This window comes from Anomalospiza imberbis, chromosome 9 (assembly GCF_031753505.1).
Source record: "Anomalospiza imberbis isolate Cuckoo-Finch-1a 21T00152 chromosome 9, ASM3175350v1, whole genome shotgun sequence".
NCBI classification, from domain to species: domain Eukaryota; kingdom Metazoa; phylum Chordata; class Aves; order Passeriformes; family Viduidae; genus Anomalospiza; species Anomalospiza imberbis.
In genome coordinates, this window is record NC_089689.1 from 19,889,311 (window position 1) to 19,916,552 (window position 27,242).

The 27,242-nt window shown below is 38.8% G+C and overlaps 1 protein-coding gene across 1 annotated transcript in view; it reads left to right on the plus strand.

Moving 5' to 3' along the window:
- PIGK (phosphatidylinositol glycan anchor biosynthesis class K) overlaps positions 1–27,242 on the plus strand; it is a 64,730-nt gene that overhangs the window by 4,287 nt on the left and 33,201 nt on the right. The window contains exons 4-9 of the mRNA XM_068200034.1: positions 1,247–1,382; positions 2,615–2,726; positions 3,067–3,163; positions 3,508–3,625; positions 4,380–4,490; positions 8,964–9,136. Of these exons, the coding sequence (XP_068056135.1) occupies positions 1,247–1,382; positions 2,615–2,726; positions 3,067–3,163; positions 3,508–3,625; positions 4,380–4,490; positions 8,964–9,136 (747 nt within the window). The remainder of the gene's footprint in view (positions 1–1,246; positions 1,383–2,614; positions 2,727–3,066; positions 3,164–3,507; positions 3,626–4,379; positions 4,491–8,963; positions 9,137–27,242) is intronic.

The following is a 27,242-nucleotide window of genomic DNA, read 5'->3' on the forward strand; positions in this document are numbered from 1 at the left end:
TAGCTCAAGGGTTAGAACAGTATCTCTTATTTGACAACAGGAGTGGGAAGGTTCTGAAGTATCTTTTCTTTGTGTTCCTACTGGACGTTCTAGCAGTGTTGGCACAGTTCCTTCTAGCTGTTTCAGAATGTAATTTACTTCTGTCAGAACTTGGAAGTGAATTTAAGGCTCCAGCATCCATTGTGTAATAACCTATATGTACCATAGGCTCCTATAGAATTCCTTGTGGTCCTGGTTTTTAATGGTAGTTAGGGGACTGGTAGTTTCTCCAGCATGTCTGCCTAAAGAAGTGTGGCCTGCTTCATCACTGCAAAATGCATATTCTGATGGATTGAATTAGTATGGCATATATTTGTCCAAGTCCAAAACTGCACACTTGGAGTCCCCAGTTAACTCCCACTCAACGATGAATGCACTGACAGTAACATCCTGTTCCCTGTGTTTATTATATTAAAAAAAGAAAGAAAAGGAGTGGCTTTCTGGTTTTTGAAAGAATGGATTTTGACACTCAATTTTTAGATGCATTTTTGGGGTTATAAATCCAAGGGAACACACTGCAGAATCCACTGCTGTGGGCTGAAAGGCACAGAAAGATGCCTTTTGTTCTTGCAGATGTCATTCAAGAGCAGCTATCCTCTCTCCTGTGCGCCTTTGAAGCACAGGTGCCCTCAGCACTGCCTCAGAAATTCTGTCACCAGTCCTGCCCTTACCTGAGAACTTTCATCTTCTTTGCATCCGTCTTCACCATTAAAGTCAAAATAGGTGTGAGTTTTAGAAATACTGCAAGAACTATGGCGTGACTGAGCTTTCTGTGTTCAGTAGCAAGATCCGTTGCTTGTCCATATCCAAAGATCTTGAATTAATCTCAAAAAGCTAGGAAAGCTTTAGACTACAGTCAAGAATACTCTCCAAGACATTGGAGAAGACCTAGAGAGAGAGAGCCTGTTTATTTAGCATTTACAGCAACTTTTATGTGGATTTGAGTGTGTTTCTTCCTTAGGCAAACTTCCTTTATATATTTATATAAAGTGCATTTATACATTGCTGTGTGTGACATCTTCATGATACTGAGGATGCTCATAAGGAAATAAGGTATAACTGTGCAAAGTTTCACTTGCAATTCCAGGAATCTTTTTAATGATCCAAACTATTGTTGTAATTGTTGAAGACTGTTGTTTTAATTGCTGTTTGACTGTTACGTGAAAGCAGAATGTCTGAAATATTTTTTTTTTCTTATTTTTCACAGTCACATTGTCTTGATGCTGGCAGATGATATGGCATGTAATCCCAGAAATCCCAAACCTGCTACTGTGTTTAGTCATAAAAACATGGAGCTAAATGTCTATGGAGATGATGTGGAAGTGGATTACAGAAGCTATGAGGTAACTGTGCTTTAATTAAAACACTGAGTTTTTATTTTTTAGTGTTACTTTAAAGGTTTATGCAGAATCTGTGAAGTCTGAGGAAGTCTTTCTTTTCATGTTACTGGTTTTGGGCTGGGCTTTTATTATCAGCTGATGAGTCTAAAATACATACCCTTCCCCTCCTTGATATTTGAGTTTGTATTTGAAGTTCATTATACTGGAGTCATGTTTAGTGTATCTATTTTAAATAATGCAATACAATCACATTACTGCAATTTCTCTGGAAATGACTGCTCAGTGTCTCATCTTGGCAACACAAAAATTACTGTGAAAATTTTGGTGTGCAAGTGAATCGTTTATTAGGTAGATGTACTTCAATTCCTGATCTTAAGCATATGCTCCTAAAATAAAACAAAAGCCATAACTTAATCACAAAGCAATTTCTGCAAAGCAATTACTGTATAAAAATCTGTATTCTGTCACCTTTCTTTCCATGTAATATTCCCTCATACCAAGCAGTGTCTTTACCAGTTGAAACAAAATTAGACATCAGTTTCTTGGTTCAATAGTGCTGTAGAATTGTTGCTAAAGGTTTATTGGATTGTATTTAAGTATATAGTATATCTTTTATTTCTCCGAAGCTTTATATGAAGAAGTGAAGACACTGGAGTAGAGTTACATTCTTTTTGTCATATTTTTTTCCTGGGTGTGGATTTGTTGCTGGCATTTGAGCTGTGCACGTGTACTTAAAAAGGAAGAGGTGTTTTGTAGGATGTCTTGCAGTCACCACTCAGATGGGTCTTATCTGATCATTCAGACTTATGTAACTGAATTGATCTTGTTTTTTCTTTCCTGAGTTGCAGAGGGAATTTGAACTTTTGTTTTTCCATGGTAACACACACTAATGTTGGAGCACTTTGTGAGTACAGGAGCAGCTATGGCACAATGAAGCTATATGCTGACAGGGGTTAGAGCAATGTAAATGTATTTAAAATTATAATGGTGGTAGATTTATTGGATATAATAAAGCAACAGGCTGATGTTAATGGAGTAAAGTAAAAGGTACCACATGATTCTTAACCTGAAGTAAAAGCTTGCACAGAAAATGTTTATGCAGTTTATACCACACTTCCTGTGTCTGGTTAGATACACTGCATATTTTAGTGTTCCATTATTTAATTTCTGTAACCCAGCCTATAGCTGATCAATATTTTTATCTTTAGAAAATTACTTCATGCTTCTATTCATAGGTTACTGTGGAAAATTTCTTGCGTGTTTTAACGGGAAGAATCCCACCAAGCACACCACGATCTAAACGTCTTCTTTCTGATGACAGAAGCAATATTTTAATATATATGACAGGTAATTGCAGGTTTCTTTGTACAATTTATTGATGCTTGCTCAGTTGATGAGTTTGTTGAAAGCATCAGTAATCCAAATGCACAAAAGGATTGACCAAAAGACTTTTTTTTTCTGGTTTTAGCATGTCATTCTAATTAAAAAAAAATGCCTGTAAAGCTGTACTGAGCCAGTATAGTTTCCAGTTTAAATGTGTATTGTTTTTACTGTACCAATGTTTTGTTTTGTTGAACTGTCTCTGTAGAAAGAGAATTGTGTTTACCTTGTTTTAGAAAAATGATCAACAAGGCTGTCTATCTTCCTTTAACCCACATCCTTGCCTAACTTCTGATTTTTATGTCAGGCCATGGTGGAAATGGTTTCCTAAAATTTCAGGATTCTGAAGAAATCACAAATGTAGAACTTGCTGATGCCTTTGAACAAATGTGGCAGAAAAGGAGGTGAGAAATAAGCATTATGTAGGCATTGAATATTGAATATCCTGAACATACTCTTAACTGTGTCTTACTGGTAGGCCTTGCTTGCCTGCAGCAGTGATACTGTTGGTTGTCCATAAAATTGTGTGATAGTTTGCATTCAGAAAGCAGGGTTTTAGTTTTTGCTTGCAGTTTCCTGCAGTTAGAGCTGCTCAAAGGTATTGCTATGGGCAAACTCACATCCTAAAACTGATCAGGGTGAGCTCCTGTTCCTTAGGTTCTGAACAGCTGCCCTGGTAAGTAAAAAGCAAAGTATGTATATGGTGTTTAAGTAGAAATGGGTAAGGAGGCTGTTTTATTTCTTTCAGGTACAATGAATTGTTGTTTATTATTGATACTTGTCAAGGAGCATCCATGTATGAGCGATTTTATTCACCCAATATAATGGCCTTGGCTAGCAGCCAAGTAGGAGAAGATTCTTTATCAGTAAGTAGATTTATGTGATCCTGAGGACAGTTTTCAGAATGCCTGAATTAAAAGCACAATTCCTGCTGACTTTTAACTAAAGATTTCCCTTATTCTAATTGCTGAATGTATAAGGTATTTTGTGGGGGGTTGACAAAACTTGTAAGTGTACTGTTCCTGCTTGTTTTTGTGTGCTGTCCCAAAGAGCCAGGCCAATGATGGATTTCTGTGCTTGCTGGCCAGTTTGTGCATTGCCTAGGGATAGCAAGGAATCTTATGGGAAGACTGCTGAGAGATGGGTGTGAGGAATATTCAATCTAGGACTTACTATACTTGATATAAAACAAAACAAAGGCTAACTTTCACCTGCTGTAATTATATTGCAGCTGAATTACAGAAGGAGCCCTAGGAGAGATCCCAGCCAGACCAAAAGCAGCTGGTCAGGATTACCTGAGGCTATGCACTGCTGTAAGATACACTGGCTCTCCCAGCCCTGTTTTCAAAGTCCACAGATCCATGCTGGACCATTAAGAAGGGGTTCCCTGCTTTTTGGGAAACACAGATATTACCAGGATACAGTTCATAGATAAACTGCATTATTCAGCCTATCAGCAGTAGGTTTCTTCACAGCAAGCCATTTTCTTTGCATAATTTGCCTAAGAACAAAAAAAATTATGCTTAACTTTTGCAATATACTGTTACATTCTGTTCCTTCTCCTGAATGCTGAGTTCTCTCCTGCAAATGCCCAATAACTGCTGTGTGTTGTTTTTAAAGCATCAGCCTGACCTGGGGATTGGCGTTCATCTCATGGACAGATACACATTCTATGTGTTAGAGTTCTTGGAAGAAATCCATCCAGCCAGTCAGACAAATATGAATGACCTAGTAAGTAGAATACTCAACATTCATGAATATGCTAATAACTTTAATAGTTCCAAAACTAATCTATTTGTCTGTAGGGTTCTTCAAATGCTTTTTATGCTCCTGCTGTTTCTCTCAGAAGCAGCTTTGGAGGGAGGGTTTTTTTTGCCATTGTTAAATGTAGTTGTGTAACACTTCAAGGATTGTCCTCATTTGGAAGTGCTTTGCTGGCTCCAGAAAAAAATAACCAAAATTAGCCAGATTTTGTATTTTTGCTGAAAAAAAAATCATTAAATATTCATCTCAATAGAATGAAGCATTTGCATGTGAAATACTTTAGCAGGAAGCTTCTAAAACCGGGATAGCAGACACTTTGCAGATGTGGAAAAGCAGGCATTGATGTTGTTTTGCAAAGGTGGTTAAACAGTTAAAATTCTAACAGTGCAATCAGAAATGCCTGCAAAAACTAATTTATCTGTATATCTGCTTAGATTCCAGAGCAAGATAGGTACAAATCCATCAGTGTTTGGACTTAATTATAGCTGAGGCAAACATTATTGTAGATTTCAGGTATGAAGCAGAAGGAAGAAAAGAAGCCAACCAATTAACATATGACAAAGTTTATGAAAATACCTCTCTAGCAATGAGATGTATACACTGGTGAGATGACATGAAAAGTAACCATATTTTATTTGCTTTGTTAACCCTTTATATCTTTTCCAATGCTAGTTTCTTTGTAGTCATGGGTTATACTTTGGTACTTTGTAGCTGTAAATCCTGCTGTGCCACATCAGTAATATAAGAGTCACCACTTACAGGACACATTGTCATAGATTCATTTCTGTAAAAGGAGCAGCTGCTCAGAAGTTTTATGCCACCCTCTGTCTACAGAGGATGGTGTTAGCCTGACTGCTACATGTGTGCTAGAATTCTCTCTAAACAACCCACACTTGGCAGATTTTATGTTGATACAGAATTGATTCAGTGGCTAAGACTCAAGGTTCTTTTACTTGGATATATGGGAATGAAATTCTGTCCTCTAATTTAATACCTTCTAATTATGGGATAGAGGTAAATTTAAAATAAATCTTGATAAAGAAAAATATACAAGTTCTTTATTGTTTAAGTATCTTTGACTAGCCTGTTCATTCAAATTTCACTGTAAACCAGAAAATTAATCTGTGTTAATAATAAAAAGTAATAAAAAGGAACAATGCTTTCTACTGTGTAAGACACTCTCTGGAAAGTATAGGTGGGCTGGCCAGGAGGATGTTAATCTGGTTATTGTGAAAAGTGTAGGAATTTGTTAGCTGCCCAAATACTTTTTGAGCTCTTCAGAGAAGATACCTAAGCGTGCTTTTGCTTATATGCCAAATATTCAGGAAGAGCTGAGATAAGTTATCCATACTGGTAAATTCCTTACATCATGTAAGTCATCTTACCATCCATTGATCTGCTGATTGATGTTGGGGGAGTGGAAAAGAAGGGACACAAATACATCGTGATTTGTGATAATCTATGCAAGGCCAGATTGGATGGGACTTCAAGACTTGGTCTTGTCAGAGGTGTCCCTGCCCTTGTCAGGAAAGTGGAACCAAATGATCTTTAAGGTCTCTTCCAACCCAGACCATTGTGTGATCAGGTACTGAGTCGTTATCTGCACGCATTTCAACAAATGTGACCACTTGACTTTAGCGGCGCTTTTCAAGGCTTCATCTTAGAGTTCCAAAATGACATATGGTTAGTCCATGGTAAAGATATAAACCTGGATTTTTTGCCAGCAGTTGCAGGAGGTACTCTGGCACTGGAGGTACTCTATCCAGCTCTCCAACTCTGATTTTTTAAATGTAAGTTAATGCTTTCCAAGTTCAGGGTAACTTACATTGCTCACTACCTAGCTTTAAAATTAAATGATCTTCAGTTGTTTGATCTTCCAATGTCTTCTCTTTTTGAAATACTGTGTATTTGTTACACTGCTTCTATCCCTCTTTACTCTTACCTCTTTACTTTTCTCTAACCACTCTTGAAACAGCTTCTCTTCACATCCACCTAGGATTTGGATATTGCATTCCTGCAAAGAATGATACATCATTTTTCATAATCCACTCCACCTACTCCCCACCTGCTCCATCTGTGTTGCTAAGGGATAGCATAAAGCTGTGCAAACGATTGACTATAGGTTTGATCACAATTCCCTGAAAATAAAGACTACATTGAAATGTCGTACATTTGAACTTTCAAAATAAGATTCAAATAAATTTCTAAATGAGGTGTCATTTGTAATAAAATAGCTAAATTGTTGTTAGAAAAGTTTAGATAACAAAGTTGGGGGAGTTCTTTAGCTCTGTTTGAAAAAAAAAATTAAAAATTTGGAGAAATTAATACAGGAAAAAACATGCTTAACTTAACCAGTGTTTGCCTCTTCTTTTTTTGTCAGAAGACCTTGGTGATTAGTGTTAGTCTGCTGTGGTATAATTGGTTTGCAGTCCTTTCTCAAGAGTGGTAGTGGATGGGTAGGTTTTTAACACTGAAGTCTTCTTCTCACTGCCACTTCATATTTTTGTTCAAATTCATATCAATATGTTGTGGCAGTAAACTGTTGTGGGACAGGTTAGAATTAGTTGGGTGCAGTTTGAGTTTCCCACTTTGAGTGCTGATGCAGTTTTTTAGGACATTCATACTCTCAAAACCTTGGCGAGAGACTTACTTGTAAAACTGCAGCATAAATTTATGCTTCAAATAGTGGGATTAAAACAAATGTTTACTTTTTATAGTTTAGTTCAGAGACTTTGTTTTTATGTTTGTGTCCTTATTTGGAGCAAAGCTGGAGAAAATTGATAGCGTTTTGGTGAAAATGAAAACTGTAGAGAGTTTATATGTGCATTAACAAATGGCTTTGGTGTGGGAAGCATGATGCTGATGAGTCTAGTTCATTTTCACCACAGGGAGGATAAAAAGGGTTTGATTTGCCCCATCTTTTCTTTAGCAGCTGTGTGATAGCAGCCAGCAAGAGAGTTGGGAATAATTAAAATAAGTGTATGTGTGTGCTTGTATGCTTCAGGTAAAGGTGAAAGTGAGCTGAGGTGTCCCTGGACTAGCAGCCTAATGCCATTTGCTTACAGGCTTAGGCTAAAAAGGGATAAAAGAGAAACTGCAATAGAGCAGAAGGGAGGAATGGGGAGGTAGACTCTATCCTCTGTGATGAAAAGCCAGATTGTTTCCTCTATAGGAAACATTTTTTAATGTATGGCTCTGTTGTCCAAGGAGAATGAGCAACAAAATCCTGTGCATTTTGTATCAGGCTGAGCACAGTATTTCTGCTGGGAAGTATGATCTGAAACTCACTGGTTTTTGTCAGTCATAATCTGGAATAATTCAAGTTGTATTTGCACTGATCTGATTAGGACCTGTGATATTGTCATAAGGATGCAGCCTTGTAAGAGCTGACCCATGGTGTAATTTAGGTGTATGAGCTCTAGTTCCTGTGGTTGATGGACCTGTTTGTGAAAATCACTTGGAAAATATAAAATTAAGAAGGATGAACGTCCATGTGGAGAGTGGCATTCTTAGTCCTGGATGTTAAATCTCTTGTGTAAAATGTTCTGCGTGGCTGGAATGTGAAGGACTCACATAATCTGCACTGTTACGAGGTGACCTGTTTTGTGGCAAGTGTCGTAGGTCTTGTGCAAAATTGCTTTGTGTCCAACATGTATTTGTATTGCCTTCAGTGTCTGCTGGGTACATAACAAACCTATTACTTAATAGACATCCTGTCTTGTCAGGTGTTCTAAATGCTGCAACAAATCTGTCACTGTTTCTTCTGCTTTTGTTAGTGCTGCTTTTGTCTTTCAGGTGTTGCAGCGTGTGCGGGATATAGGGGATCTGATATGTAGACAAAATACATGGATAAAATAAATAATGTTTGTAGGTGTCACAGGATGTTTGTGAACTTAATGTAACTAAAGCACTTTTGGTATTGGAAGATCCTATGCATTAATTTGTAGGCTATAAATTAGAAACAAGACTGTTGGATTTTTTTTTCCGATCAAAATGTAAATTTTTGCTTCTTTATGAAGCCTTCAACATAGCTGCTTATCAAAGCTTGTTTAATTTTGCATGCCTCCCTTTGGTAAATATGAAGAATTTATGCCCACTTGTGACTTCAGGAAGGTTATAGCAGCATTGCTGCATCTATATTCAGCAATATATTTGTGCATTTATCAGTTAGATATAATTGATGGTTGGCTTTCGCAGTAGCATTTTTAAACTCCATTGCCATTATTGTAAAGAAAAACGTTTTCAGAAATGCTTAATCAAGATGTTTATGCATTTTAATGCCTTTTTTCGACCAATTTTTTCAGCTATGGAGCTTGGACTGAAATAATTGCAAGTTATATGTATTATTTATCTTTCTTTTTAACAGTTGTTTCATTTTGGAAGGTGTATGTAGAGACTGTTGAATGAGGGACAGGATGTGATTTCCACCTTGGTTTCCAGTTTCAGGTCTGTCCAAAAAGCTTGTGTGTTTCCACCCCTGGGCACCGAACCGACCTGTTCCAGCGAGACCCTCAGAATGTTCTGATCACAGACTTCTTTGGCAGTGTCAGGAAGGTGGAGATCACCGCAGAGGCGCTTTCCTTGGGCCGGGACGTGCCTGGATTGGAAAGCAAGTAAGTGGTCATTACTTAGACCTGGTGTGTATAGCTTTGTGCCACAAAAACAAAGCAGTTGTTTAACTGCCAAGGAAAAACAAACTGACTTCCTCTCATTTCTTACAAGGAATCAGGGAGTTAATATTGACCTCCTACCATCATGAAGTTGTCAGCTGAAAACTTTGTTTAAAAGTGCCCACTCTTTTCCTGACCCTTGTAAATGAATGCTGCTTAAGACCAAGGTGTGGATCTCAACAACAACAGAAGTAGTTTAGAATTTTATTTCTTCCTTAATGTTTCTTCTTGAGTGCTCAAATATTTTGTTACTGCAATTCCTGCTTGTGGTAGTTCCCACCCTGCCCCAAATAAGCTCTGAGTATAAGCCATCAGGTTAGGTATTTGATAACAGTTAGCTTTTTAATAAATGCTTTGTTTCACTTCTCTGAATTCTCTGGCCTTTGACATTATTCTGTCCTGAGAATTTCTGTTCCTGAGATACAGTGATTCATTTGATTAAAATTACTGGTGCAAGTTCATTGATTGAAGTCATAACAGGGCTTCCATTACTTTGTGGATGAAGAAAGAAGTATAAACTTCTTTGTATTTTTGGGATTTTGTTGCCACCTATTGGGAAGATGTAAAGGAAGATGTGCTTGTTTTGTAGGGATTCTTTAGCATTGTACTTCCATTTCTGTTACGTCTTTCGTGCTTAATGATACTGCCCTGTAGGAGGGGAAACAAAGGATTGGAATATTGTGTTATATCAGGGACTAAATACTTTTCAATACATAAATTTATATAAATTCTTGTCTACCTTGTTGTTTACTGGTGCTCAAGCCAGTGGAATAGCAGTTTTATTTATTTTAAAAGTAACTAACTCTGGTCCTTGTCATTATAAATGTCATGAAAGTTTTAGTGTATTTCATATTTTACTTTCATACTGTATATCTGAATCATATGCATTAGTACATACCATATAAATCTTAAGCTAGTTTTGTAATTTCTTAGTATAGAACAGTACTTAGTGGCAATAAATTGTTTTTTTTTCAATTACTCTTGGCAAGTAACAGACATTTGACATTGCTAGTCAAAAACCATGATGAAAACTTACCGATGTGGGTTTCTAATTTGTGGACAATTGAAAGGAGAAATAGATTTTGAAGGACTCTACTGTTCTGAAACAGGAAATGACTGGCTGGAATTTTCAGCTTTTTTGTGTGTGTGTTAGTTTAGTCTCAGTAATGGAGAGATTTTTGGTGCCTGATGATACTGCACTGCCCACAAGGAAGCATGTTGAGAAATGGGCATTCATGCACGGAGAGGAATATTATCCTTGTGAAATGTTTGATATTTAATGAAAGCTGTATTACATATCATGGCGATCCACTTAAGTTTGTGAAATTGGAAGGGGTGGGGACGTGCTGGTTTAATATCTGGTTTAATAGTTCTCCTTTATACAATTTTCTTAAGAAGTACTTAAGTTCTCAGTGTCTTGTTACCATTTGGAAAGAGTTTATAGACAATATGTTTTTAATGAAGGAGAAAGTATGGAATTGAAAGTATGGAATTTTCAGTAAAAAAGTACTGAAAATTTGTAGTATAGCTCTAACAGACAGTGATGTGGAGTGCTTAATAAACTCCTTAAGCAGAATTCTAAGGTCAGTACCTCTTGGTATGACAGCTCTGTTTAGCTACAACAAATATAAGAATTTCAGTTTGAAGTGAATTTATTAAATGAAAATGTTAATGCCTTTTAAAAAAGCAGTTTTGGAGCATCTGATCTACAAGAACTAATGACTCCATTTTTTTTTTAAAGAATATTATGAACATTACACACACCTCTTTCTGAGGGTGTTGAGAAGGTAGAAGAAAAATTACATGATTTTTGAATAGGTGCTACCACTGATTGTCTCAAAATAATGTAAGAATGACTCCTGAATGAAAGAATGAGAGTTCTTATTCTTAACCCTCTCAGTGTCAGTTAAACTATTCTGTGCCTTTTGGGAATGCAGTGGCTGTTGACACTCTGAGGTAAAACAGCTGGGGAGGGATGGGGCTGTCACAGCCTGGTTTATTCTTTTTTGTTTCATTGGGAGAGAACTAAACCAAAAAAAGTGAAATAATCCTTCCAAAATAGTTATGACTAATCTTGTTTATGCCAAACATTGTTTTAAAAGCCCTGATGAAGCAGAAAAAAGTAATAGAGAATTGAACCTGGGCCCTTAAGAGTTTGTAAGATTTATTGACCAAGAGGTATCTGATAGATCACAAGTATATGCTACTAGTACATCAAAATCTATATTACTTTGGTTACTGAATGTGAAGATGTTATTGGTTTTATATTTGATGAAGTCTTGAGGCTTCATTCCTTTATGAATAATGTCCTGTGTTTCATTCTTCCCTCAATGTTAGCTTGATATCTTTTTTCTTCTACTTTTACATACTGGTGGCAGTAGAATGCTGCAGAATGTTTGTGTTGCAGACCATAACCAGAAGATGAAATCCGGGCCTCAGCTCTGACACAGTCTTAAGTAGTCTGCATTAGATCTGATTTGTTTGTTTTAAAGCTGCAGGTGTCACAGGTGCAGATAAAGACATTAAAAGCCAGATGAACAAAGAGGTAAACCACTGATTACATAGATTATGGGTAAAGAAGATGCTGTCATGTGAGGCATGAACATGTAGCAGGATTGTAGTGCTGGCAGACTGTTCAAGTTCTCATCTTGCCCACTGCTGTGACTTTGCCAAATCTTTTCAATAGAAGTTTGTTCTTTTGTTACACAATTGCTTAGCAATTACTTGGTTGTACAGATCCGCTCCCAAGCCCAGCGTGAGCCATAGCTGTGCAACCAGATCAGAACTGGCAGCTTCACGTGGAGCTCATGCCGTGACGTTTGACGAGTGAGGCCTTTGAAGTTTCCTCTGGCTTGGGCTGAGACTCATACAGAGAACAACTACTAATTAACCAAGAGAAGAGGCTTTCTTTCTACCCACGTAGTAGTAGGTGAATATTTGCGAGTAAAAGCTTTAAAAAATAAAGAGAAGGTTCCTCTGCTGTTTCCTTTCTTCATAGCTGTTTCAGTCTAAGCTGTGTTCACTTCAAAGGGCTTGTTCTGCAGCTGCTTCAGTCCTGACAGGATCTGTAGCTGCCAATTTTAGCAGAAAATCTGACAGTCTAAGGGTTCTGAGGCTTCAGATGGTTATGTTTTGTCTAAATCCCCATGCAAGTGCAAAAAGTCAACCTTAAGGAGTAAGAAGAAATCCTGTTTCTTTGGAGGAGGAGCCTTGCAGGTTTTAGAACATCTAATAAATTAGGACTGTGTCTTTTAAACTTGGATTGTAATTCTGCAGCCAGTTGGAACACTTTCTCCTTTTCAGTTCTTGTCATGAGGAAAAGACCTGTATCAGCAGAAAGTGTTGGTAAAAATTGGGATGAATATTTCCCTTGAGGGTAGTAAAGAGTGAATTAAAGACAGCATCATATAAACCCATCCTATTTTCATTGCTTTTGAGAATTTGGCTTTGTATTTAATGCTTCTGTTATGAAGGATTGTGATTCTTCACTACTGGCAGTGACTGTTTTCCTAAAAATAAATAAATTGGTCACTTGTGTTAGGAGGGATGCTTGTAACAGGCTAATTATGAGTAATTGGTACATTTGCAGAATATTACTAGCTAATGTTCTCTCAATCTATTTTGTGTGTGTGTGTTGGTGTCTCTTAACTGTCCTTTCTTCTTCTCCACCAGCTATTTTCAATTTGATGTGCTTAATAATTAAAGCTGCTATTGTGTGGTCCTGAAGCCTTGGGGAATGCTGCTCAGCTCAGTGGGTGTCAGGGTTTGTTCCGAGATCCCCGTTCAGCCTGTACCCGGCGCCACAAATCTGTAGTTCGTTCCCGTTTCATAAGTCACTTTTAGGACTAATCCTGCCAGCTCACGTTGCCGGGCAGGTTCCCGGTTCCTGGCGGGGTCCCGCGCTCCGCGGAGCGGGCAGCGCCGGGAGGACCCGCGGCCGCTCCGGACAGCGCCGGCAGGTGGCGCCGTCACGCCGGAGCGGGAGCGCGGCGGGCGGGGCTGGGACAGGGACCGGGGCTGGGACAGGGACCGAAACCGGGACAGGGACCGTAACCGGGACAGGGACCGAAACCGGGACCGGGATAGTGACCGGGACAGGGACCGGGGCTGGGACAGTGACCGAAACCGGGACAGGGACCGGGGCTGGGACAGGGACCGAAACCGGGACCGGGATAGTGACCGGGACAGGGACCGGGGCTGGGACAGTGACCGAAACCGGGACAGGGACCGGGGCTGGGACCGTAACCGGGACAGGGACCGTAACCGGGACAGGGACCGGGGCTGGGACAGTGACCGAAACCGGGACAGGGACCGGGGCTGGGACCGTAACCGGGACAGGGACCGGGGCTGGGACAGGGACCGTAACCGGGACAGGAACCGGGGCTGGGACAGGGACCGTAACCGGGACAGGAACCGGGGCTGGGACAGTGACCGTAACCGTAACCGGGACAGGGACCGGGGCTGGGACAGTGACCGAAACCGGGACCGGGGCTGGGACAATGACCGTAACCGGGACCGGGATAGTGACCGGGCCTAGGACAGTGACCGAAACCGGGACCGGGGCTGGGACAATGACCGTAACCGGGACCAGGGCTGGGACAGGGACCGGGGCTGGGACAGGGACCAGGGCTGGGACAATGACCGTAACCGGGGCTGGGATAGTGACCGGGGCTGGGACAGTGACTGAAACCGGGACTTGGACCATGACCAGGGCTTGGACCGGGACCGGGGGAGCCCCGCCGTGCCTGCCCCACGCCCGCTGTGCGGGATCCCTTCGGAATCAGGCGGGCGTGGAAAAGGGGAGTTCAACTTGGTCCTTGTTCCGTGGAAATTCAACAGGATAATGGGAGGTTTTTTTACCTTATTTTCCACTTTTCCTACTGGGCAACAATGTGAGAGAGATGTAACGTGTTTCAGTTTTAGAGTAACTTAAAAATAGAAAACCCCTCAGAATTTAGCAGGTCTCTACGCATCAGAATTGAATTGCCAGTGGGATTAAGAAGCTATTACTTCTAGGTCCACCAACATCTTCAGATGGGTTTCATAATTTTTCCCTTGAAGAGCACTAATCAGTTACACATATACTGGATTTTCCTCTAGTGTCTTACAGATTTATTCTGTTTTAGCGGTAAGTTTGGATTTTGTAATCCATGTGCTTTTTAATAGCCTACAAGTAATTAAAGAAGATGGGTGAGCTAATACTTGCTGTTAAATACTATTGCTGGATTTCCTAAAGTATTTTGTAAATATATTCGGGGTTTCTTTGCTTGCATAAAGATAGGTCAATATATACATAGACATATATATACACACACTCTAGTGTAACATAACTTTTCAATGTAATACAAGTGAAATTAGGAGAAATTACATAGGAGGGCACAATCTCACTAGTATAATGTCGGTATAAAATAAATAAGGATGACTGACAATATCGAAAGGAACTGCAGGTATAAATTGTATTGGGAAGTTTTTAAATACACTAAAGTGCTATGCTTGGTAATTACAGTCCCTGTTTAGCAAGGTATTTTAAAAAGCAGCTTTGAACAATTTATTTTTGTTCCTTTGAAAGGATTTTTGACCATGCATTTTGACAGATTTTGGAGGTTTTTTGATAATACAAAAAAAGGGCTTGTTTCAAAACTATAGCTCTTGACTCAGATTTTCTTTGGTGATTTTTTTCCCCCTCTTCCTCCAAATTTTTGTTCTGTGTGTGATCCTGCATTTTTTCTGTGAGAAACTTTCAACTGTTGTGCTTCTATCATTTCACATTTTCAGTATAACATTGCTTGGTTGAACCCATATATAGTTAGTTATTTCTATATATAATTTCAATAGGCAAAGAAAACTCTTGGTCTTTAGAGGTACCATAAAGCACATGCAAGTCAATGGTATTATTTTATTGGATTCAGCTTTTAAATCAAGTTCAGTACCTTTACATTCTTCACAAGTGACTTAGATATGCCAGTTGAATTGGACACATATAGTGTTAGGCAGTCTAAAATTGTTGCATGGCATATTTATGGGAGATCTTAAGTATATCCAGTAGATTTTAACATCATCTAGACAGCTTGAGAATATCTAGATATAAGAGCATATTTCACATAGGGTTTTAATTTTCTTTTACTTTATCCATTCCTTTTTATACTTTTCCTATGTAAAATTCTTATTTTGTTTCATTATTTCTTCTTCATCTCTTCTCCCTGTGTGATCTTTACCTGCTATTATTTTTGCAGTTGAGCAGGCTGCTTTGTAATTGCAGTCTCCTGAAGTGCTTGTTATTCTTTCTAGTGCTATTTATATGGAGGTCCTGGCTTGATCTTCTTGCTTTGCTGCCCAGGTGCTAAATAAAAATTAATGTCTGTTCCTAGCAGTATTTCTGTAGCTGTGTGCTCTATGTTGCTGCTGAAGAAGACCATGAAAACAGCTGTAGTATTTGGCATAAGTCTGACCAGGAAATATTTTCATGTATTTTGGCATGTTTTCAGCACTGTGAGATAACATGAGAATTTCAATAAAACTGTATTACTGTTATTTGCTTCCTGTCAGAAGTACTGGAGCTGCCGTTGATGTTTCTGAGGATACCCTTCTTGTGTGATTTCTAGCAGAGTGAAAAAACAGGGATGAAGAGAAGCAGGCTTCTGGAAGCAGTGACTGTGGAACTCTTAGGTCTTTGGAATTTAGAGGCCAAGCTCACATTAACATTTGTTATGCCCTAAAAATGAATCTGTGCACATAAGTATTAAATTTCCAAGGCTCAAGCAGCATTACTGCTTTTTAAAAATATGGTGTTAAGCCATACGCAAATGCTTTTAGTCTTTGCTGGTTTTCATATTGTCAAAAAGCTTACCCTTGATTTTTTTGGGCACCTGAGGGTTGACCTTCTGGATGGTCAGAAATTCCTGCCTCTGAAAATTCATGTCTTGCCCAAAGCCGTGGAGGTGAAGGGGCTGTGGAGAGAAGTGCCTTCGCAACGTATTTATATATCAATGGTTAAAAGACCATAAAGTGATCTCAGTCTACACCTTCCAGCCCTCTCAATTGGAGGGACCTTTCTCAAGTCAGGTGTTTGCTGGACCAAAGCTCTCATTGTAGAGCTATTACATTTATTACTGAAATGCAAGTCCCTGAAGCCCTGTTGTTGGTTTTGGTGAGCTGCACGATGGTCTGGAAGATTGAGATGTGTCCCTGCTTGTTTCTGAAGGCTCTACTACCCTCAGAGAAGTTTTGCTGCTCAGTGGGCATACTGAGAGACCTAGTTCTTTAGCAAAGAAGTGAAATGTACGTTGTGAAAGAAGAGCTGAACTCCAAAAGAAAAAAGCATTGCATTATTGCCAGGCATGTCTTTTCCATCCAGCTAGGTCTTTGAATAGACCAGTGCAAATTTCTGATATCAGGGGAGCAAGAAAGTCACAGTTGCATCAAAGGATGGAAAGAAAACTAGAGGTGATTATAAAAGGTGATTCTGATCACATAAAGCACTGGATTTACAGATGGCTTGCTGAGCACTGTTTAGTATTACTTTATAAAATCAGATTGTTTTATGAGTTTGGTCAAGAGTATCAGAAATCTATAGAAACAGATGCTGAATACATCTACCGAAGTACCCAAGCTACTGTTAAGATTATTTTATAAAATTTGTAGGACGGCAAAATATTAACTCTGTGGTGAGATTGATCTTTCAGGAAAAGATAGTAATACTGTAAACAAAGAATTTACTGCAAAATGGGATTTATTCAGCATTTTTACAGGTAGAAGGCTGACTGCATGAGGGGTTTGTTATTGGTAAATAGCAGGAGAAGCAAACAAGAAGTAATGAAGCACAATAAAGTCTTTTGTATCCTCTGAAGTGGAGCAAGAAAAGAAAGGATGAAAGCAGGATACATAGGGAGCTGGAGGAATACCTACCTGTTCAGGGTTTGGATATGTCTTTTGAATCCTAGTAAACTTAATTCATTTGGCTCCAGTTTACTATTTGGAGATTCCTGGGATGGCAATTGTGGATGTTCAGCTTTTACAGAATGGTGACAGCCAACCTCTGCTCCGCCAGTTAAATTGGGCACAAGTTTATATGATATTGAAAAAGAACTGAAAAGGTTGTAGCCTTAGTCATCTGTCTAGAGATCAGAGCTAATTTGGAACATAAAGTCAGGCAGGATTTCTCTTTCAGAAAATGAACTGGGAGTTGCTGCTCTGTGTGTGTGAAGATGTGTTCCTATTCTGTAATGTAGCACCAGCATTTACTGCAAACTTAAATTACTTTTTTTTAATGTAACCAAAAAATATGTATGCTTCTTATGGATGCAGGAATCATTCAAGTCAGTGGGCTCCCAAAATATATTGAAACCACGAGATTGTTTAGGGAATTCACCTTTCACTTTGTACATACAACATGAAATTAGTGACAGCACTGCATTACTTGAACAGCATTTTGGTGACAGGCAGGAATGAGAATTCAGAAGCAAGTTTGGAGAGGGAGAATGTGTCTTCTTCCCACCCCAGCCAAGTGTTGAGACAAGGATAGTTCCATCCAGTAGTTCCCAAGAGAAGGCAAGACCACAATGGAGGCTAGAATCTCCTTTCCTGTAGGGAAGGGAAGAATATTTGTTGAGCATTGGTATTCAAAGTTGCTTTAGCATAAATTCCTTGAATTATATGATAGCCATTTTAAATTTCTCTTACTACTGGTTAAAAAAAGTTGCTGAAGTGTAGCTGATGTATTAGTTTACTACTCTCCTAAGGGAATGGTTTATCAGAAACTGAAACAATTAAAAATGTTGCACCTTCCTCCTGCCTTCTGTTGCTGGATTTTTAATTTTACAGTGGTACTTTCTCTGTAATTCTCTGTGTAATTGCTATGTGAAAAACATACAAAAAATCAATTCTGGAGCGACCAGATGCAGAGGAAGAGACTGAATAATACTGGTATATTGGTATAATTTTAGACACTGATTGAAGGATAAGGAAAAGCTCTGCTAATCTTTCAGATTAATCTTCAGTATATGATAATCTTTAAATTGATGTTATGCTTTCACTCTTTCTGTGTTTTGTATCTCAGTATTTTAAAAACGTACATTATACTGTTGGGTTTTCAGCAGTCAGAGATAAATGACAAATGCTTGGATTCATACAGCTTCAGAATGTGTGGAAGGTACTTGGTAGAAGTGGGTTACCTTTTGTACTTTGAAAAACGTTTGAATTCATATTTAACATCAGCAATCTGAGTACCCTCATCAAGGTAACCATTACTGAAAGTGAGTTTGCTGTCCTGGGACACTGAATGTTCTTAAGCCAAAGCTGTGTGCATTTATCCTGCTTGGGAAAACCGAAGTGGCTGTCAGAGCAGGCCACTAAGTGCATCTCCCAGACGCCGTGGCTGCGCCGTGGCCGTTCGCGGTTCTGCTCGCCTCCTGCCCTTGCACTGCGCGGTCACAGCAGATCTGCTGCCCTCGCTGGGAGGGAAGGGGGCTCACGCTCACTGCAAGGACAGAGCAGGTGCTCTGTGTGCTCCTCTCTGAGGGCGCTGGGGCAGAGCTGGGCTGTGGCTGGGCTGTCCTGCTGACTGGCACCGCTCGCTGTGCAGTTTGCTCAGAGCCCACCTGGGCTCTCAGAGGGACAGGAGGCTGCTGGGTGCCAGTATGTTCTCCCCGTGGCTGCCTTCTTGGAGCTACAGTCCAGGGCCACTGTTCTGCTGGCAGAAGCTTTCCAAAACTGGGGCCAAATCTGGCTTGCAGATTATCCATCTGAATTTCCTCCCAAGCAGCACAGTGCTGCAGAAGGTTAGGAATGGTTAGATCTTCTGTACCATCAGAAAGTGTACTTAAGTGTAAACTGTGTGAAAGGAGTAGATAAGAGTATGTTTTTCTTCTTGTTCCACAGTAGTTATTTAAACTTGACAGGTGGGTTAGTGCATATAATATTATAGTTGTATTAAATAATTTGAATGAGCTAAAAATCAGAAAGGTTTACTTGTATTCCTAGATGATCCCTGATCCTGTGTAATCTGCAAGTGATACAAGTTACCATAGACATGCTCTAAAATTTCAATAGTATTTTTGTGTTTGAAATAGTAGGACAAAAGTTACACCTCTGAATAGTTAACAATTTATAACTCTTTTTAGTTTGGGAGATTATAGTGAACCCTGTAGTTGCTCCTAGGTTTATCTCAATTTAACTGTAACATAATATTTAAGCTTCATAGTTCCCCACTGGCTAGTATCTTTTTTTCTGTTGGTTACTTAAGAGTCTGAACCATGACTTCCTGCTAGAATAAAATAGGAATGAAGACTTCTTGCTGTAGGTCTAAATTTTAACTGGGGAATTGGAGCAGAACAGCCACTAAGTGAAACTGCTCTAAATCTCAGCCATAGAGGACGTAACCTCTGTTTCTTCCTCAGCTGTCAAATAGAGTGCCCTAGTTCCTTTTTCCTTTGTGTGTGGTTTTCCTCTGGTATAGTTTTTACTAACAGGTACTTTATTACAAAATATTCTGAGCTGACTTCCATCCTATTAGATGCTTATGGATGTCTCCATAAAAATATATGGCATATCTGTAAAATGGATAAATCTGCACTCTGCTATAATGTTTTAAAACTGGAAACTGTGCACACAAAAAAATGTGGTTAGATAGAAAATTGTCCTTAAATCAGAATATTTCTAGGTGGTTTGCAAATCTAATGGCACTACTGAAAAATATTAGGCTCTTTATTAATCTGTGGGTTTTTAATGTAATTTAGGAAGGAGAAGAGAAAATATTAGCTAGCTGTGGCTGGAAGAATTCTCATGCCATAGATTCAAAGATGGTTTACGTCAGTGTCGCTCTAAATGTTTTACAGTAATAATCGTTGTATTGATGTGATGTGTCTGTTCAGTTACTAACGAGCAGCTGTGTAATGAATACAGCTTCTCCAGTTGTCATTCTTGGGGATGCTTCCAGCAGCACTGGAAGCTGTGGAAAGATTGTGGATGAGGACATATTTCCAGTTGGTAGTGGAGTATGGGAGAAAAAAATGTAGTTTTTATATGTAGCTGTGCATATTCTGCAAACAGAGGGATTCCATTCTGGTCACAAAATTCTTATTTTATTGCACTATTGAGGTTTTGTGCAAACATAATTATTTCTTTAACACTATGGGAGAGTATGCATGAGCCAGTTCATAATTCTGTGCCGGATCATGGCTGTTCTTAATTCAGATAATAGTAAATACAAAACATTTAAAATTACAGTGCAGTTCTTAAAAGATTATCATTATCACTGCATTGAATTTTGTGTACATTTATGTGAGTTTTATGGATGAAAATAATAGATGCAAGAGATGTCTTAGAATAATAGTGATTAGTAGTTTTTTGTGGTATTTATTTATGGTGGTACATCATCACGGAGGTACTTAGTTGAGATTTTAGATAGCCTAGGTAATTGTTTCTAACTGATTTCTAACTGTTTCTTCCTGCTTTCTCTGGATGTAAAATGAAGTCTTTTACAAGATTCACTAAGACTAGAAAGAAAAAGTGGGGGAAGGGGAAGCTCATTTTACATCTTGGTAATTATATCGTAAAATGCAGCTATGGAAGAGACCTAATTGCTTTGTGACTGTTGCCTGTATCTTGCTGTGAGCATAAGAGAAAGCTGTAGAAATTGTGGCTGATACAAATACCATTGGAAAGGAGATCCCACCTACTGACGAAATCCAACCATCTTTAACGTGCCAAATGAATATGCAACCTGCACATGGTAACAAACTGAAATCTCAGTAAAACTAGGGTAATGCAAATTGAAACAGGGAATAATTAATGTATTGATGCCTTTTATGTGTACTGTGCTCATCTAGTAATCAGATTATTTTGTTAAATGTAATTAGAATTGTAAAAAGAATAATTATGTAATAAAGCTAACTTCACCAGAAATTTGAATAAAAACAAAATTGCTGAAATGAAGTGAAGCAAATTGTAGTTTGTTTATTTTCACCTGTCCTTGTAAAATAGAAGTGTAATTTTTAGGTATGCTTCTTATATGCTGAAATGAAAAATGTTAATAGGAGAGGAGGGAATCAGGAAATCAATATAATCAGAAATAAGAGCAATATGCATGTTAGCCATCTACTCAAACAAAGAAATAGTGTGCTTGTGATTATAAAACTTGAAATTAAGGCAAATTACTGTAACCATAATAAAATACAAAAAGATGAATTATTACTCTTGAGGCAAATAGATATTGAATGCAACCCATCCCCAGAGAAAGTAATACAAAATCATTTTTGGAGTTGAATTCTATGAAACAGTAATTTTCTTAGGTTGTAAAGCCTTTGTCTTTTTTACTTATGTTTTTGATACTGCTTAAGAAAATGACACCATTAAAGGTAATTAATTTTAGCAAGGGTTATTTCAATAGCCCACTCTTCTGAACTGTATCAAACTGTCTCCAGCACAGCCCTGCCTGTAAACATTAGAAGTCAGGGGCCAGGTTCAGGTAATTATCTTGGAGTGAAACTTTAGTCCAGTAATGCTACTTTTGCACCTCGTTTAGTCAGTGAAGTAGTTAATCTCTTTGTTGCCAAAAGTTTGGTGTGGATTTATTTTTTTGAATGTTCAGTTCTGTATGTCATTCAATTTTGTGTCATTTAATCAGGTCAGTCTGATTGAATGGCTGTGTGTGTTACTTGGTGAGTAAGGTGGTAAGTTCTCTTGAAAGGTTATTCCTATCTGGAGCAGAAAAAGATAACCTTGTCCTGTAGAAAATATCAAGAGTGCATCTCCTTTGCATTAATACAAGGGAAAGCAAACCTTTAAGACCAAATCCACATTGAAAAATACAGCCCTAAACTTAAATATTTTTGGAAAAATAGATTTAAACTAGAATCTTAGGGAAGAGTGTTTGGAAATGACTCAAACCTTTGCATATACATCATCGTTTTGTTGGCATATGCAGTTAGTTTCCTGTAGGTTACAGATCAACTTGTAACAGACTGTGTGCTGATCTTAAGAAATACTGGATTAAAATGACCAGAAGTATTGTTTACTGTCATAGGAAGATTTGGACTGATGGTAATCTATAGTGGAAATGCAGTAAATAACACAGTTCTCATTTAGTTTAGTTGTGTCCTGCTTAGTCTGTGTGACACAGCAGTGATTACTTTTCTTTCAGAAAGTTTCCACACAAGGTCTTCTGTTCCTCAAGCATTGCTATTTTTAAAAATTGGCTTTATCTTTCACCTGCATAATATGCAGATTAAAAGGAAGAAAGAAATGTACTCAGTCATTTAAAAACAAACAAACCAACCCCCTAAAAACTCCCACTTTAATTGCTAGTTTTCAGAATTTAGCAAAATTTACCATTTTTCGTTTTCTCCTGTGAAATACCAGGATTCTCATCTGGTACAGTATCCAGCACCTTAGTCAAAGAACTATTGTTATAGAGCAGATAAGATTAAAAAAAAAGTCATTGGGTTTGATGAAAACCTGCATGAACATTGAGGGGAAAAAAGCCAAAGTTACCATAGCAACCACCAGTGCTTTAGAAAATAGCTGAGTAAAAAGAGCAGAAATGTAACAGAAAATATGAGGGCCATTTCATAAAGCATTAAAAATAAAAACTAAATTTAAGGCAAATATGATTACTGCTCAGCTTTTATCGTAGAAATCCCTGATAAGCAGCAGTTTGTCTTTATTTAAAAACAGGACCACTGTTGATAAAGTTTTAGTGTTTAGTCCCCATTAGACCCTATTATGGCGATACTTTTGTGAATTTGGTTAAAAAATATTGAAAGTTTTATGAGTTGTTGTTTGTTGGGGTTTTTTTTTACCTTTTTTTTTCCTGTGCAAATGGTTTTCTGAGCAACTGCAGTCTTAATCTGCACAGAGGAGTGGGCTCTGAAAATGTCCTTTACGGTACAAACATGACCAAAAGTCCTACTAATAAATGTGGTCCCGCTGTGACGCTACTGTGAGTTCTTCATGATCACATAGCACTGCCCTTCAGGACAGGAGTAGCAAAGGCAGCTTTAAAATTCATGGACAAAAATTTCAGGAAACAGCTTCATTGGTAAGTTTAGGGGTGTGAGCTGCCCATTCATAGTAACTTTACTTAAAATAACAGGTACAGTCTGTCACCTGTGCCTTTGTATCTGAACCTATATTCTGATGTCAGTGATTAACTTAAAGGCTGAGCTTTCATACTTTCTTTGGTTTTTTGTCTTTTTGAATGGAGTCAGCATTCTGCAGTGCACTGGTATTGGGTAAGAAGTCTGGTGTTTTGCCTATATATTGCTTCATAGTTGTGCAGGATTAGATTTTATGTGGGTGAGCATCAAATGTTCATGGGATAAAATGGCAAGCATCTTTTCTTTCCCAATTACTATGTAGCTGTTTTCTTAAATTTGATCTTAGTCCTCATAGAACAAAATGGCCCATGTTGGAACCTTAACCAAATAAGAAAACTATGAAACAAATCACTTTAACATTCTGTCCTGAAAAACTGCTTCATATGAGGATGGAAACAATCTAGAAGTTTGAGTACGAAAAGGAAAACAACAAACATTTTATCCTTTCTTTATAATACAGTCTGATTCAATTCTTGCCTTCTCTTCAAAGGACTGTGTTATTGCTGTTGTCTGACTGCTGCTTGGCTGCAGCACGGTTATCCTCTCCCATTGTTAGAAGATGATATTGTGTGTAGTAGGACATGGTACTTAACTGTCCTAGACAGAGCTGTAGCCTGGGGCTTTGCGTGCATGTCAGAGCAGTTCTTAGTGGCATCTGTTTCTTTTGGAAAAAAAAAGCATTGTTTCTGAGCAAACAGATTTAGGTTATTTTATAAACCACTGCAAAACAAAAGTATTTTCCTCTCCTCCTCTCTCGTGTGAAAGTTTATAGAAGGGTAAAAAGACTTGCATCATTCCCCAAAGTCTTCCTGTGCATCCAAATAAAACATCTGTGATGAGCTCCATATTGTAAAGTGGGTACAGCGGTTTTTTCTCCTATGTTGCTGTCAGAGTTACAAATGCATGTCTGTATGGAAGAGAGAACTGAAACTGATTAAGCTGAAATATTGAAATTATGGATTTTATAAGAAAGAAAGGTGGTGTGTATTTCTGTAAATGCTTAAGGTCCTTTCTCTGCAAAATTCACATGGAAGATCTAGAGGCACTACAGCACTGATCTCTTGTTTAGTTTCCTCACCTAAAAACATTCTGTAGTGTCTTTATAGCATGACTTGTGCTCCAGATCAAATGCAACAGACTGCTTACTCCAGTATGTGAGTTCTTCCCTAAGAATAGCTAGGAAAAGGATGCATTCTGGACAAGATCAGCTTAGTGTTTCAATACAAGCCTTACGTGGCATATTTAATTAATTCTTGTCTATTATCAGGTTGGGGTTTGACCTGATAAACTTTTCCAGTGTGGCTGGACTTCATGTAGTAGTTTTGTGCTGCGGCAGTGGATTATAAAGCAGCCAGGTAATGAGCACAAACTGTGGTGGAGCATCCTGGAGCCAGGACAGAGGCAGTGGCAGTGCTTGTTCTGCTGCAGCTGGGCTGTGTCACAAGTGGTTGCTGCTCCCTGATGAGCCCTCATTCCTGCAGGCAGAGCCCTTTGCGCCGTGTCCCTGCCTCTGCCAGGGGTTTGATTCAAAAGTCCTGCAGAAATCTTCCAAATCTCAGTGTGTGGCCTTGTTACCACCTGACAATCTGTTCAGACTCTGGAGTTTGTGTATGGTATGCTCTGAGAAGGTACTGTCGACATGTACTTTGAATTTGAAACTCATAAACACTGCTTCATGAAACAGTTTTCTGTGACATCTCTGGTTCCTGCAGAACTTAATACAAGCAAAATAGGTATTGTTGTGTTTCATTTGTTGTGCTATGTTTTTACAGATGTGTGGAAACTTAGCAGTGTAGTGCTATTAGTGGGCTGTGGTAGTGCTATTAGTGCTGTATTAGTGGCTTGTGTAGTGCTATTATTTTGTGAGAAAATGCTGTCTGTCACTAACGTCATGAGGTAGGAACACAACTGACTGACCTCTGACTATTTTGGTAGATGAAACTAAACCCCACTAGGTGGTGCAAGTAAATAAACCAGCTTGCAAAATACTTCTCTCCAGATGAATGAACTTAGGGAAAGGGTGTCTTTCACCAAATTAAAATGTATTATTTGATTGTTTACGTGGGTTTTTTTAATTTGTGATTTTGTACAGTAGTTATTAAAAATTAATATTTAATGCTGTCTTAGCCTGGTCTTTTTCACATAACAGCCTTCCTACGAGCTAACTGAGGCATTTCCAGGCTTGGCATCTACTTAGAGTATTCCCTCTCAGCTTATTTCTTGCAGTTTATCCTATGTTTCCCTTTGAGTTTGCTTACCTTTATAGGTCTACTGTGTACATACAGTCAAAACTGTTTGTTCAAAGAAAAGATTTCAAACATTAAGTTACAGTAAGGTACTGTCAATTTACAGTGGAGTGAATAAGGTTCCAGTAGAAAATAATTTTGACATATCATGTATGTGGTTAGTCTGTAAGGGTTAATGTGTATGTCAAAGAGATCAGTAGTTCTAATATGTTTTATTTAGAAATAAACAAACAGAAAACCACAAGACGAAACTCCAGACTTTCATTGTACTTTTTCATTGTACTCCTGAGGTGACTGTAATATAACCTTACTAGTTCATGTTGTGCTTGGCTATGCCATTGTCTTAAATTCAGCCTATATAACCTTTCAATATCCTCCACTCTCCACTGAAAACACCTCTTGTGCAATGGTGGTTTTACTGAAGATGCAGTGGCCCGTACATGGTCAACATATTTTTATAGCCATAAGATCAGTAGCAAAAGTTTTTTAATATCAAGAAACCGCACATTCTTGAGGTAAGTGGAAGACCCCAGGAATTTCTACCTATGGAGAGCCATCAGCACTCTCATGTTCTTGTCAGTAATCGTGTTTTAGCAGAGTTTGTATGGCTTCCCTGTAGACCGCAGGCTGCCAGCTCTTGCGGGAAGGCAGCGGTGCTGAGCAGAGGCTGCCTGTGCTGAAGGGCAGGTGCTGCAGTCAGTGGGTGCTGCAGTCAGTGGGTGCTGCAGTCAGTGGGTGCTGCAGTCAGTGGGTGCTGCTCCTGCTCTGCCATCAGCCCGGCAGAGCTGTGCCTTCCCTGCTGCCGCCTGCCCTCGGTGTCCCTGTGCCAGCCCGGGAGCACAGCGCAGCGCTAAATGCGGCATCATCGCCTCACAGTGCAGGACTCAGTCATGAGACACAACTGCAGTCACTGAGCAGCTCTCTAGTGAAAGTTCAGTGTATTTCTGTGCACTGTATTTACTGAAATGGAAATTTTTCATTTCAGAGTGACTTAGGTATTCATCAGCTGGGATGGGTGTGTTTGCCGAATTCTTCCAAGTGTTGACAAATGCAGGGTTTTGGGTTGGTGTTTTGGATGGGGGTTTTTGTGGGGTTTTTTGCTGGGTTTCTTTTTCTAGGAAATAAGACATTAAAGTATAAAAAGCTTATGCCCATGAAATCTCAGTTGGCCAGCAGCCATAAAGAATATATGCACTAACCACAAACAGTCAACACATACTCTGAGTTTTGCAGTAAGATTCTGTTGTACTGTTTAGCCTGTACAGAGTACACATAGAAAAATTGCAACAGATATATTAGTCTTAAAATTCAGAAAGAAAATATTTTTTTCTTCGGGCAGAGGACCAGCCTACTCAACTGCCATCATGCACTTTTGGCTATTACTAACTCCAAACCCAGAGTTGAACTATATGGTGATGCAAGTAGAGGGGCCTCATGGTATGTCTATTAAAATACTTTGCTATTCCCGCTGTACAAAAATCCAGTGCCAATGGTTTTGGTTACTTATATTGTAGTAGTGTATGGGAGTACCACTTACGAGTGAGGATCCACTGTAGCTGAGCAATGAACATCTGCATATGCACACATTACACCATGGTGTTCTCATTCAAAGTACTCAACAGTTTTGGTGACAGATACATTGAACATTCATGAAAATATGAGAGAAAATGGGTGGTTTAAAATGGAAGTTTGTTTTCCATGAAACATGTA